The 13,760-nt window shown below is 49.6% G+C and overlaps 1 protein-coding gene across 2 annotated transcripts in view; it reads right to left on the reverse strand.

Annotated features, from left to right (window-relative positions):
- LOC140896520 (cell adhesion molecule CEACAM2) overlaps nucleotides 1-12,518 on the reverse strand; it is a 31,453-nt gene extending 18,935 nt beyond the window's left edge. For both annotated transcript variants that reach the window (XM_073308445.1, XM_073308444.1), the window contains exons 1-3: nucleotides 12,254-12,518; nucleotides 5,011-5,343; nucleotides 283-600 (exon numbers count right to left, since the gene is read on the reverse strand). In XM_073308445.1, the coding sequence (XP_073164546.1) occupies nucleotides 283-600; nucleotides 5,011-5,343; nucleotides 12,254-12,347 (745 nt within the window). In that variant the 5' untranslated portion in view covers nucleotides 12,348-12,518. The remainder of the gene's footprint in view (nucleotides 1-282; nucleotides 601-5,010; nucleotides 5,344-12,253) is intronic.
- Between the last annotated feature and the right edge of the window lie 1,242 nt (nucleotides 12,519-13,760).

The raw sequence follows: 13,760 nt of genomic DNA on the forward strand, positions 1-13,760 counted from the left end.
CATGCAACATGGGCAAGCATACGTTTAGAGACTAATTTGAGGCCACGTGAAACATTTGGCTGTGAAGGATCTAAAATTGAAACATTGTTCCCCCTTAATACCATGCTACAGGGCTCTATCTAGCAAGGAATTTAGTGTTTGTGGGCAGGCGTGGAGCACCCTCAGCTCCCCTGGAAGGTGGAACTGAAGACACTCAACACCTTCCAGGAGATGCGTGCTCTTGTTCTCATGTGCTCGCCCCCATTTCCCCAAGAAGATCAGGTAGGAAATTCTGGCCCTTACTCTCAATAGTCACTTGGGTTCCTTTTCCATTCCCAGAGAGGTTCCTTGCTGTGATCCCCACCTCACAGATGTAGGTTCCTGTATTAGATGAATTTGCATTCTTCAAAGTGAGAGAGGCAAACCCATTGTCCAAATGCAGGGTTGTCATCACATCGCTCTCATTCACCAGCTCTTTCTTTAGTCTCTCGGTCTCATACCATCGCACATACATGGTGCTGTGGTTATTGACTGTCTTGAATGTACAATTCATGGTAAATTCTGAGCCTTCTAAATCACTGAAATTGGTTGGGGTTTGATTCACCATCAGGTCGGTAATTTCTGCAGAAAGAGAAACACAGATGATGACCCCTTCGTTGAGAAATAGTTCAGTGTGCCAGCAGACAAGGGCAGATGTATAAAATGAATCTCTCGAGTCCTGACGTTCCGTTTCCCTCGCTTGTTTAGAGTTTAAACGGATGTTCTTTCGTTTGGCCCCATATAGAGCTGTATCGTGCATGTCAAGACTTTTCTGCTCTGTTTAGTGAGCAGGTAACCTCAGAGGCTTCAGTCTAGACCCTTCCAACAATGTGACTTTTTACCCAAACCTTGTATACACCTGACATCCCTGCCAAATCCCTTACATTCAAAACCTTCTTGAGACCTATTTCGCTCCACCAGCCCAATGCAGGGCAAGAGAGACAGTGGTCAATTCTCCTTCGTTACAGGAAAATGGGATTCCCTAAGGATGTGGAATGGGCAGTTCTGAGATGTGATGCACTTCTGCTGGAAATGGCAGGGGAGTGAGGATCGGGGTGCAACCGTTATTCTGGGCAGGGCCGTGCTTACAGCCTAGCGAGAGAGTGCCAGCAAGTCTTTATTTACTGGTTTTACTGGTGGAAACTTCAGCAGTTCCAGGGCTAGGCGGCAGCTGAGCAGGGGTTTTGAGGATCTCCGTGGCACCCAGATGTTGGATTTAAGGGCCTAAAACCCTGTGTGGATTTAATCCTTTAATCTCTCTGTGTTCCACTTCCCAATCCACTGTTAGTACGTCTGCCCGTTCTCCCCACTCTTGTCTGTTTAGAGTGTAAATTCGTTGGCAAAGGGGCTCTCTCACTATGTCCATGTACAGTGGAGCTGATTGCAGGTGTTCTGGGAAAACTTAGCTGAGACTGAACATGCCAATGCGCTGAAGGGAACCGATTTACCAAATCTTCTACAGATTTGACTGCACTTTCGTCAAAACACACACAGGTTTCTGTTGGTGTTCCAAGCTCCACAGGGTTCAAAAAAGAACTAGATAAGTTCCTGAAGGATAGGTCCATCAATGGCTATGAGCCAGGATGGGCGGGGATGGGGATGCCAGAAGCTGGGAATGGGTGACAGGGGATGGATCACTGGATGATTGCCTGCTCTGTTCATTCCCTCTGGGGCACCTGTCAGAAGACAGGAACTGGGCTAGATGGACCTTTGATCTCACCCAATAGGGCTGTTCTTATGTCCCACGAGCCTCAGCTCGGGGAGTCAGGGAGTCGAGTCTCGGGGCAGATAGGCTCCCCACTCTGTGGCAGAGCCAGGTCTCTAGGGGCTCTTGTTGTCTGCTAGGCTCCCTGCTTGAGCCAGGGCTCTTGGCACTTCCAGTGTCCCTGCCATGGAGCTGAAAGCCTGGAAGTTCTAGGACCAGCTCCCAGGGGGTGCAGCTGTGGGGTAGATCCACCATGCAGACTGCCCCGGGCTGGGGATCCCAGGGCTCCTAGAGTCCTGGGCCAGTGACTCCCCAGGTTGCTCTACTCCTGAGCAGGCAGCTTGTAACTGGCCTCTGGGACTCTGGAAGCCCTTGGGTCCCTGGCCCTGGTGTAGTCCTTATCCGTCTTGATTTGGAATGAAAGCCAGTTCTGAAATAATGAAACTTCTCACAAACTGAACCCGCCAGCTCTAGTGTACAGGGCCTAGCTCAGTGGGCCTGACATGTTGGTTGAGGACTCTAAGCACTATTGCAAAGCAAACGCTCAATAATAACCTATTACTGATCATACAACTTCATCCTGACTCTGCTAAACCCTTTGTGGGTTTGGGTTAGACTCTTCGCGGGCTAAACTAGAGGGATGCCCACATTTTGTTACATCTGTAGGTCAAGCACATTGCATGCACCAGGGACTCTTTGCATCCCTCTGTCCCCCACAAGGTCCCTGGGTACCACCCTCCCATTCCCCTCTATTTCAGGGACTCCCTAGCCCCCACCCTCATGCCAGGAGCTCTGTGTGTCCCCCATTTCTTCCCCTGCCCCCACCCTGTGCTACAGTCCCCAATTCTGCTCCAAGCCAGGAGCTCTGTGCCCTAATTTTCTCCCTTACCACCATTCCAGAGTCCCCCATTCTCCCTGCATGCTCGGGCCTTTGGATGTACCCTCACTCCAGCGTTATTCCCAGACCAGGTCCCCCATCCTCCCCATGTCAGGGGCTTTGTGTGCTTTCCCCTCCTCCCTTCCCCACTATTGTTATTTCTCCTCTTTCTGACTGGGACATAAATCATCCAGAGTGTCAGCATGTTACACTCTACTGGGGAAAGGAGCAGAGATGAGATGGGAATGTTTTTCTACTGGAAAGTGTTAATTGGTGCCATAAACTGGTTCTTTGATTTACACAGTTACAGAGGTGGCTTTGCTCCAAGCTGTTACTCTGCTAAACGGGGAGCAGGCACTCTGTGTCCCCCGCTTTTCCCCTTTGGGTTTTCTGATTTCCCCAATATCAACAGAGTTCTGCCCAGTGATGCCTTCAATACTCCCTGAAATTTTGGAATTGATGGGCTGCGGTGTTCCAAATTATTGCGTCACAGACAAAGAGAAATGCCATCAAGTTGAGTGCACTGTAGCTGTGTCAGTCCCAGGATATTAGAATGACAAGGTGGGTGAGGTAATAGCTATTATTGGACCAACTTCTGTTGGTGAGAGAGATGAGCTACATAGAGCTCTTCAAGCTACATAGAGCTCTTCCTCAGGTCTGGGAGAGGTCCTCCCAGCATCACAGCAAAATGCAGTGCTTAAACTCCTGCATAGATTTCCACCGCAACTTCAACAACCAACACCCGGACAGCCAGACATTAAACTCTGTGGAACACTCCCACACTAGCATCAACTTCCTGGACACCACCACCAGGTTCAACAATGGAACCCTACAGACAACCCTAGACAAGAAACCACAGATCACCCTACCTCACTCCCTTCATAAACCCCGTAACCACCCCAAACAACCAAGAAATCTGTAATCTACAACCAGGCATTCAGATAGCACAGAATACGCTCCTAGGAGAAAGTCTGGGATACACATCTTAATGCATTCAAAACTGCCTGCACCAACTCAGGGCATTCTACTAGAGCAGTAGATTGCATCCTAGAATGGGCTGTCCAAGTACCCTGAGAGCACATGCTTAAAGAAAGAAATAAAGCCCCCTCTGACTGCACACCAGTTGCTACCTACCATGCTATGCTGGAAGCCATACGGGGTATCCTCAAACAACTATAACCCAGACTCGATGGGGACCACATCCTGAAAAGTCTTTCCTGAACCCCCACTTCTGACCTTCAAACAACCCCCCAGCCTCTCCAAGGGCAACATCAGAAGCAAGCTCCCCACAGACCAGGACAGACGACTCAAAGCAGCACCAGATCCTGCCAGAACAACAGCTGCAAAATCTGCGGACATATCTCCACTGCTACAATGATCAACACCCCCCACAACACACCTTTCAAGATCCTACACAAGCCTATCACAACCTGTGGGGTACCTCATCCCACGCACTAAATGCCCCAACAACAACTATGTGGGTGAAACCAGACAATCACACAGGAAAATGATACAAGACAAAACCACCTTGTCTCCTGCGGGGAACACTTCTCACAGGTCAGATACAGGGTAGTCCTCGTCCTCAAAGGGAGCCTACACAACACTTTCAAAAGACGAGCCTGGGAGCTTAAATTCATAACTCTGCTAGACAATAAAAATCATGGACTGAACAGACACTGGATTTATGGGTTATTACAACAATCTGTAACCCCCTAACCCCTCTTTTTGTCCTATGACCCCAGAAGTGTTAACGGGCCACCCCGCCTTGAATGGTCCCTTGAAATGTGTTAACTACTTATACTAAACCAGCCATTCAACCTTGTATTTACCTGGGACACTCTGAGTAAGGGCACGTCTACACTGAAAACACTTCATCAGCACAGATGCACCACTGTCTACACAGGAGGTTCAGTCGGTGTAACTAATGACGTCGCTCAGGGGTGTGGATTTTTCACACCCCTGAGCAACGTAGTTATTCTGACATAGGTCTGTAGTGTAGACCAGACCTAAGTTTCCAAGAGCTGAAGACAAGCTCTGTGTAAGCTTGAAAGCTTGTCTCTCTCACCAAGAGCAGTTGGTCCAATAGACGATATTCCCTCACCCACCTTGTTTCTCAAGTTGCATGTAAGACCTCACAGGCGTAGCCAATTAGAAACCTCCCCCCACACCTAATCTCAAAACAGTTTTTTAATATATGGGGCTTGATCCTGCATTCCTTGTGCAGACAAAACCCCCACAGAAATCAGTGGAATGCAGGATTAGGACCATTGTACGTACCACAGAATGTCCCCCAGTTTTGCCCACTGCTCTGCCCTTTTCACCACCTGCCCCAGCTCTCTGGGACAAGGCCAGTGTCCTGAGCGCCCCCAGAAGGGTTTTGTGGAACAGAGAAGGAAATGCTGGTATTTACCATCGATGGTCACTTGGGTTCCATTCCCAGGAGATATCCCATTTTTGTTCCCAACCCCACACACGTAGGTTCCAGAATCTGTGACGTCGGCTTTCTTCACAGTGAGGGAAAGAGATCGCTTTTCTTTATCTGCTGATAATATGATTCGATCTGTTCCATTGCACACCTCTTCTGTTACATTGTTTCTGGTTTTATTCCATGCAGCAAACCACTTGACTGAATTACTGTCTGTGTTGAATGTACACTCGATGGTGAACTCTGACCCTTCCATTACACGGATACAAGGGGGCGTCTGATTCACCACTAAGACAACAATAGTATTTTCTGCAGCTCCTGAAACACAAAGTTCAGTGTCACTATTTGAAATTATTGCAACAGGAGGAAGAATTAAATCAAACAAAATTGTTTGGAAATGATCCACTGCAAAATGTTTCCATTTCTCTATAAGGAAACCAAGTGCACGAGCATGAACTCTCTACTGAAGGCCATGGCATGTAGTTCAGAGTGGGAAGGGCTCAGACTGGGCAGTTTGCACAGGCCTGCCCTACTGGCACTGTTAGCTGGCCTGCCCCTCTCGCTTCAGCCTGCCGTATGGGCTCCATGGGGCCATCGAGAGAGCACTGGGCGGCTCCTAGGGATCTAGAGAGAAGCCCAGATGCAGAGAATTGGGCCTGCAGGCCCCAAGGTGGAATGTCTGCTCCAGGGAGGCAAATCTTAACAACAATGGGCCAAACAAAGACTTGGGGAGAACAGTTCAAAGAAGGGAGATAGAGATGGGAGACAGGAGACAAAAGGAAGGTGGAGGGGGGAGAAGACTGAGGGAAAGAGAGAGCTGGGAGTGGAGAAGAGCGGATGGGAGAGAAAAAAGAGAATGTGTGCAAAGTAGGGGAGAGGGATAGAAAGATGGAGGGGGCCTAAGGAAAGAGGAAGTAAAATAGACAAAGAGAAAGGAAATGAGGTGAGGAAGGACGTATGAGATGGAAGGAAAGGACAATTAACGTTATTATTTATTTCCATTGCACCTCGAGTCCTCAACCACCAGTAGAGCCCCACTGTTGTAGGCCCTGTACGTACGTACTGTAAGAGACCATCCCTGCCCTGAGGAGCTCACTGTCTAAATAAAGAGTGGGAGAAGAAAGACACAAGGGGGGAGTCTACATAGTCCCTATACACTGGGGCACCGCCAGCCTGTTCCTGGTGTGGGGGCTATGGATGACCAGACAGAAAATTGGGGGGCTGTGATCCCCTTTGCCACAAGGCCCCACCCCTTTCAATGGCCCTGCCTCCTGGCCAGGTCAGAGGCAGGAATCGGCCAGTGCAGGGTGCTGGCTGTTCACAGTCAGTAAGAGCTGCTGAGGTTGGGGGGATCTGATGCTAGGGCCAGCAGAGTCCTTGGGGAGCAGCAACTGCGGGCCAGGGCCCAGGAGCCTGGGCTGGAGCAGGTCAGTCTGGTCTGCTTAGGGGAGCCCTGAACCCTCCGTCTGCCCTGGGCAGTGCATCCCGGTGAGCGAGGGCAACCAAAACCACACTGTTTTTGACAAAATATAAAACAGATTTATTAACTACAGAAAGGTAGATTTCCAGTGATTATAAGTAGGAGGCGTAGAGATCAGAGTTGGGCCTTGCCTACACTGGCAAATTTCTGCGCAGTAAAGCAGCGTTCTGCGCTGTACTCCCGAGGGTCACACACGGCCACGCCACTTCGTGCGCAGAAACGGCACACTTGCAGCGCTGTAAACCCCCCCCCCCCCCCGATGAGGGACGTACAGCTTTCTGCGCTGTGTCTTTCTTTCTGGCGTGTCTCGTGTAGACACTGTGGTGAGTACAGCACTGATTGGCCTCTGGGAGGTGTCCCACAATGCCTGTTCTCGCCTCTCTGGACGTCGGTTTGAACTCCCTGCCCTCCCTCCTCAGGTGACCAGCCATCATCCCCACATTGTAAATTCCTTTGGCATTTTGAAAGTCCCCTTCCTGTTTGCTCGGTGATGCGTGCAGAGGTCTCAGTGCATCTTTCCAGGTGGCCAGGCCTGCTCCACGCACCAGGCGATCCCCCGCTTGGAGCAATGCCGAGCTGCTGGACCTCATCAGCATTTGGGGAGAGGAGGCTGTCCAGTCCCAGTTGCGCTCCCGCCGTAGGAATTATGATACCTACAGACACATTTCTTGATGCATGATAGAAAGGGGCCATGACCGGCATGCATTGCAGCGTAGGGTCAAAGTGAAGGAGCTGCGGAGCATCTGCCACAAGGCGCGGGAGGCAAACCGCCACTCAGGTGCTGTGCCCACGAGCTGCCCGTTCTACAAAGAGCTGGACGCGATACTCGGCGGCGACCCCACCTCCACTGCAAAGGCCACTGTGGATACTTTGTTGGCTCCTGTGCCAGTCGAGAGTGGACCGAGCCAGGAGGAGGAAATCTTGGACTTGGCTGTGGAGGGGAAGGGGGACCCAGAGGCAGAGGACAACTCAGAGGTCAGAGATGCATGCAGCCAGGAGCTCTTCTCTACCCCAGAGGAGCCGAGCCAGTCACAGCTGTCAGAGACTGGCAACATGCAAACAGGAGAGGAGGCCCCTGGTAAGTGGATCTGATTTTGAGAATCACTGAAGTGAGTTATTGGGGGTAGGAGGGTTGCAGGAAGCAGGCTTGTTTCCCAGCGCATGCCTAGTCTGAGCAGCGGAACAGGGTGTTGATTGACTCCCTCACTTCACGGGAATCTCCCTCCAAGATCTCCAGGAAACTCTCATGGAGATACTGGGCAATCTGCTGCCGCAGGTTCCTTGGCAGAGCTGTTTTGTTTCTTGCCCCATTAACGTTAACTTTCCCGCACCACTGTGCTGTCACGGGGCTGGGTGGGGGGGACCACTGCTGCACACCGGCGAGCCACACAGGGGCCAGGGTGGAAGCCGCAGTCTTGGAGAAGACCCTCCCTGGATTCCCTGCTCCCCCTCAGCAGCGAGAGATCTTCCATAATGAACACAGCCTGTGGAAAGTGTGGGGACAAGAATGATTATCAGGCCCCCCCTACAGTGCTGGCTCGCCCCAAGAGCCACGTGCCCAGTGTACAGCAGCGTCCTGGAACACTGATTTCCCCTGCCCTTGTGGCTACTCACCATGTTAGAGGTCTTGTGGCTCTTGTGTGCTTGCCTGGGGTCAGCCAGGTAGCGACAGGTGTCTGAGGACTGGCTGTGTTTTAAATCACTGAATCCACGGTCTGTGTGTTGCTAAGAATACTGCTTCTGTAAAATGTTGTGTATAAACTTCACAGAGATGACCTTGGGTGCCCAGTGTCCCTGTTTGTTATCGGCGGCAGAACGGCTGCACAGAATTAGAAAGTGGCCAAGAAGAACTAAGGAGGACTTTCTGCCGCCAGGAAACAGGAATTGAAGGAGTGGCGGGACAGTGAGAAGAGGGACCAAAAGGAGAACGCGGCGCGCCAGAACGAAGCCACGGAGCGGCTCTTAAAGGTTATGGAGCGCCACGTGGACACGCTCCAGGCGCTATGAGCATTGCAAATTGAGCAGCTCCACGCCCACGCTCCCCTGCAGCTGCTGTCGCAAAGCTCTTTCCCATGCGCCCCCCCAGACACCGCCAACACACTCTTATCAACCTCCTGGCTCCAGTCTCTACCCCCAGCCGTCCACTCCTCCCCCCTCACAGTCCAGCACTGTGGACTCCCCCTGCACTCAACACCCATCCCTCAGACAGTGCAAGCTCATTAATTAGTTTGCCACTCCTACAAAGGGTAGTAGATATGTAACAGCCCTTGTTAATCTGAGCTGAGATTCCCCCAACATTTCAGCCCAAACCACACTGATTTAGATAAAATATAAAACAGATTTATTAACTACAGAAAGACAGGTTTTTAAGTGATTATAAGTAGCAAGCATAGAGATCAGAGTAGGTTACATAAGAAATAAAAAAATTTAATCTGCAGTCTAAATTCTACAGAATAAGCAAGATTTGAATCAAGCAGTTTCTCACTCTAGTAGATGTTACAGGCAGCTCACAGTTCTTAATACACAGGCTGAATTGCCTTTCAGCTTGGGACCAGTCTCCCCAGTTCAAAGTCTTGGTCTTCCAAATGATCTTCCAGGTGTTGAGATGCAGGAGGAGAGAGGCCCCGTGGTGAAGTCATCAACCCTCACTTATACTTTCTCTCCAAGTGCTAGAACGATGCTTGCTGTGACGTGGGGTTAGGCAGTTCCCATTGCGTATGTGCCCTCCCTGAGGAGTCTCTCGGAGGGCCACTGGGAGAGTGGATTCTCCTTCCTTCCCACTCTGGCCAGTGTTCGTTGCTCCCAACCTCACTACATATTTTAGTAACGCGCACATGGCAAAAGTTGGTGACTTCAGATACAATGATAGTGCCTACAATTCATCAGGGTATTAATGTTCAACCGATCAAGATTTCTTAAATGATACCTCACAAAGCATGCATTGTACAAAACATCGAATCGTGTCACCATGGTGAATATGGGAGTTCCAGGGTGCTATTTTGAGGTACAGAGTGAACATGAAGAAATTGAGCTCACGAAAGTTTATGCTCAAATAAATTGGTTAGTCTCAAAGGTGCCACAAGTCCTCCTGTTCTTTTTGCGAATACAGACTAACATGGCTGCTACTCTGAAACAGTAGAACATGGGGGTTTGGCCAGATCGGGCCCTCTGCGCTATTTCCAAAGGTGTGCCTCGCTGGCTGCACTGGTATTTATAGCCGTGCTACCTGGGCGTGTAATGTCTGTCCGCGCCACACTGCCGTGAGGGTAGATGTGCCCTGCGTGAGAGGAAGAACACCATGTCCAGAAATACCAGATTAGCGATGATGATTGAATCCCTAAGTAATGTGCAAAACAGCTCTTTCTATCGCTAGAGCAGTCACGTTTGCACGCATGCAGCCTGAGACAGGACTGCCACGAGCAGAGGGCAGTGGCTTGGCCCAGGCCAGGAATGAGTGGGTGAGGAATGAAGAGACAGAAGCAAAGAAAGTCGAGGAATGACCTATTTTTGAGGTTGTGATGATGATGACTTATGCGTCTTCTAGTGACACCCAGAGGATTCGGGCCACATATTGCCAGGCCCTGTACAAGCAAACAGAAGAGACAGTTTGCCAAATCTAAAACCGGTCTGGAAATTTCCCCCCTCAATTTCCTAGGCCTCAATTAGCCCAAATATTTAGGGAAATATAATCAACTGTAAAATGTTAAGCTGTTCAGGGCAGAGTTGGACAGTAGCCGTATCAGTAAACTAACGCATACACACAATAGAGACAAGTGCCACGCTTAGGAAGGAAAAATCAAATGCACAACTGCAAAATGTGAAAAGGATCTGGGGGTTACAGTGGATCACAAATTAAATATGAGTCACCAATGTGGCACAGTTGCAAAAAAGGCTCAGATCAGTCTGGGGTGTATTAACAGCAGTGATGTGTGTAAGCCACAGGAGCAATTGTCCCGCTTTGCTCAGCACTGGTGAGGCCCCAGCTGAACTTCTGTGTTCAGTTCTGGGCAGTGGGCACCACACTTGAGGAAGGATGTGGACAAAGTGGACAGAGTCCAGAGGAGAGCAACAAAAATGATAGAAGGTTTCGAAAACCTGACCCAGGAGGAAAGGTTGAAAAAACTGGGTATTTTTAGTCTTGAGAAAAGAAGACTGTTTTCAGGCCCACCTCCAGTCTTCAAATATTAAGAACTGTTTTAAAGAGAACTGAGATCAATTGCTCTCCGTGGGCACTGCAGGTAGGACAAGGCCTAGTGGGCTTAATCCTCAGCAAGGGAGATTTAGGGTAGATACTCGGGAAAACTTTCTAACTATCCGGGTAGTTAAGCTCTGGACTAGGCTTCCAAGGGAGGTTTTAGAATCCCTGTGCCTGGAGGTTTTTAAGAATTGGTTAGACAAACACTTATCAAGGATGGTCGAGGTTTACTTGGCCCTGAGTCAGCATAGGGAGCTGGACTTGATGAATTCTCAAGGTCCCCTCCAGCCCTATGCTTTTATGATTCTCTACCAGTACCTTCCGACTCCTTTCCCCCAAATGCAAGCTCTGTGGGTGGAAGGAGCAATGCAGCCAGGCCATGCCGCCCTCGTTTCCCATCCAGGGGAGTTTTGGAATGGGAGGAAATCTTATTGAATGCAGACTGCATAAAATGACGTAAGTTCACAACCCAGATAGTTTCCCTCAGAAAAGGAAAGTTCAGACACCACTTGTGCCATGATACCAGATACTTCACAAGGCAGAAATACGCAGATAAGCTAAGCACCGTTTTGCAGTATAAAAATCACTCATTCCATAGTAATTAACCTTTAAATTGCTTAGTGTCTTAAAACAGAATTGGCAGCTAAAAAGACATTATGTGCTCTGCAATTTTAGATGATATTCAGATGTCTTTATAGTATTTATTGTATGAGTTAGATGGTTCCTGCACAACAAAACTATACCAAAAATCCAATTCCCACCTTTCCAGCTGCTTGGATTTACAGAGACACAATCAACTTGAAACCTAGTCAATGGACAAACAAATAAAGTGTGAGTATTTTTAGGCACTACCCATGCCTCTGAGTCTCCCCTACCAGTTTTTGTGGTTATAGTCAAATGAGCTTGTTTTTTTCCAAGTGAAAGACCCATGCAAATTGCAAGTGTAGCTGGCTAAAGCCATGATCCTGAATCACTGCCACACAAGCAGACCCTTGTGCCTGCGCGGATCTGATTGATCTAAAACAACTAAGCAAGGGAAACCGTGAAACTGGCCGTACAAAAGTTGTTGTTAAATGCATCAAGAAAACCAATTTTCAAAAATATATAGTCATATTTATCTCAAATCTCTTTCATTTATATTGCTGGTACAGACTAAAATAAGTTCAAAAGTTTTCAAAAAGATGTGTGATTCCACCCCCCCCCCTTTTTTTTTTAAGTTGATGGCAAACTAACTAGGATAAAAAGAAGTTGGGAACATTGGGGCGGCTCAAGCGTCTAATCCTGCACTCTTTGAAATGGCCAAACCAAAAATCCAAAGAGAAAACCCCCCAAATCCAAAGACAATCAGAAACCTGTATGTCATTGGCTCACACCATTCACTCTGCCAGTTCCCATGTGCTTCGGGTATCACCCGCTTACAGAGCTTCTATGAGTACCCTGGGAGAAAGGGTTTTATTGGGTTTCTTTCTTTCAGAAGCTTTTACTTTGCAAGCAATGGAGACTCCTGACTCTGACACCGCAATGAAAACACATCATTCAAAGGGGAAACTCACCCATACGCAGACAAAGGTGGAAGAGCAAAGGCAGAAAGATGTTTGCCAGCTGGAGGCTCATGTTGGCTTGTACAATGTAGTCTTTCCTTGGCATAGACTCTGCAGCCGCCACTGTACAACAGGGCCTTCTATGAGCCACTCGCTGAGTCTGAGGTTTCCTGTCTCTCTCTCTCTCTCTACCAGAATATTCACTTCTTGAGCCTGGGATGTCAGCGAATGCTCACGCGCCCTCTCTCTCCTGCCACTATTCTGGAGATTGCTCTGTCTCTCCGCTCCCCCCTTTTCTCGCAGTTAGTTCCCCTTTCTACTCACATGCTTCCTCTTGTACTGGTTCCTTGCCATCACATATGATTTCGTACGTTAGTTCTATTTGTCGCTAGGTTCTGTATGCAGTTTCATGCTTGGTCAAAGAGAGAGCCAAAAAATTGTCCAAGAGGACTTTATTTTCAGCGGTGGCTTTCACAGGTCACTGTAATGTCTCCTAGAAACCTGCACCCAGCGATTCTAGTGACGTCTAGTGCCCCCACTCACTGTGACGTCAGGAGTATCTGGAGTGACAAGTCAAAGGGAGATGTTGCGAAACAAGTGTGGATCTAGTAGTGAGGGCCAGGGCTGCCCAGAGCAGGGGGCAAGTGGGGCACTTTGCCCCAGGCCCCCGGGCCCCGCAGAGTACTAGAGTATTGCGACTGTTTTTTATGGAAGGGGCCCTCGAAATTGCTTTGCCCCAGGCCCCCCGAATCCTCTGGACGGCACTGAGGGCAGCTTCCTGAGTGAGCCTGCTGCCTCTCGACACTTGGAAGGCCCACCCCGACATCTGTGCTCCTACTGGGGTCAGTGGCAAGACATTCAGCAGGTGCTGAATTTTTGTAGAAGACAAAACCGTGTGAGTCTGGGCTTTAGGGATTACGACACAGTCAGGCCGGACAGCTGCCGGAGGGGCTAGGGAACCAGCTATGTTAGCCCTAGAATGCTAAAGGCCCTTTTCCCTACAAGCTGGGAAGGGGTTACTTCAGGTCAATTAGGGACACCTGAGTCCAATTAAGGGCTGCCTGAAACCTGTTAAAATCTCTCCTGCAGGGGCGGTGGAGAGACAAACGGCTGCAAGGTTGAAGGCAGCAGGGGGATAGGTTTCTCCAGTGTACAGCCTGCACCCCTCCCCATAGGGGAGACACCCAAAACCCAGCGCCTGTTTAGGGGAAGGACTGGTGCTCTGGGGCCAGTGACAGGACAACACCTGCCCCAGTGAGGGGGCCAAGGCAAGGTATTCCCCTTTTGTTTCGGTGCATTATAAATTTTTTCCCCTTTGTTTGGCAGAGGAGTACTCTGCCTGCTGGGAAGGCTCTGAGAACCAAACCCCGAAGAGGGAAGACAGACACACTCCAGAGTGGGTGGCTGATTTCCCCCGGGCCCTGCCCTGCCAGAGGAGGGAGGGCTAAGTCTGGCAAGGCAGAAGGGGTGCCTTGCCACAGGGCGGAAATAACGTGATGAAAGAGTGGCAGAAAGAGCA

Source organism: Lepidochelys kempii, chromosome 12 (assembly GCF_965140285.1).
Source record: "Lepidochelys kempii isolate rLepKem1 chromosome 12, rLepKem1.hap1, whole genome shotgun sequence".
Taxonomy (NCBI): Eukaryota; Metazoa; Chordata; order Testudines; family Cheloniidae; genus Lepidochelys; species Lepidochelys kempii.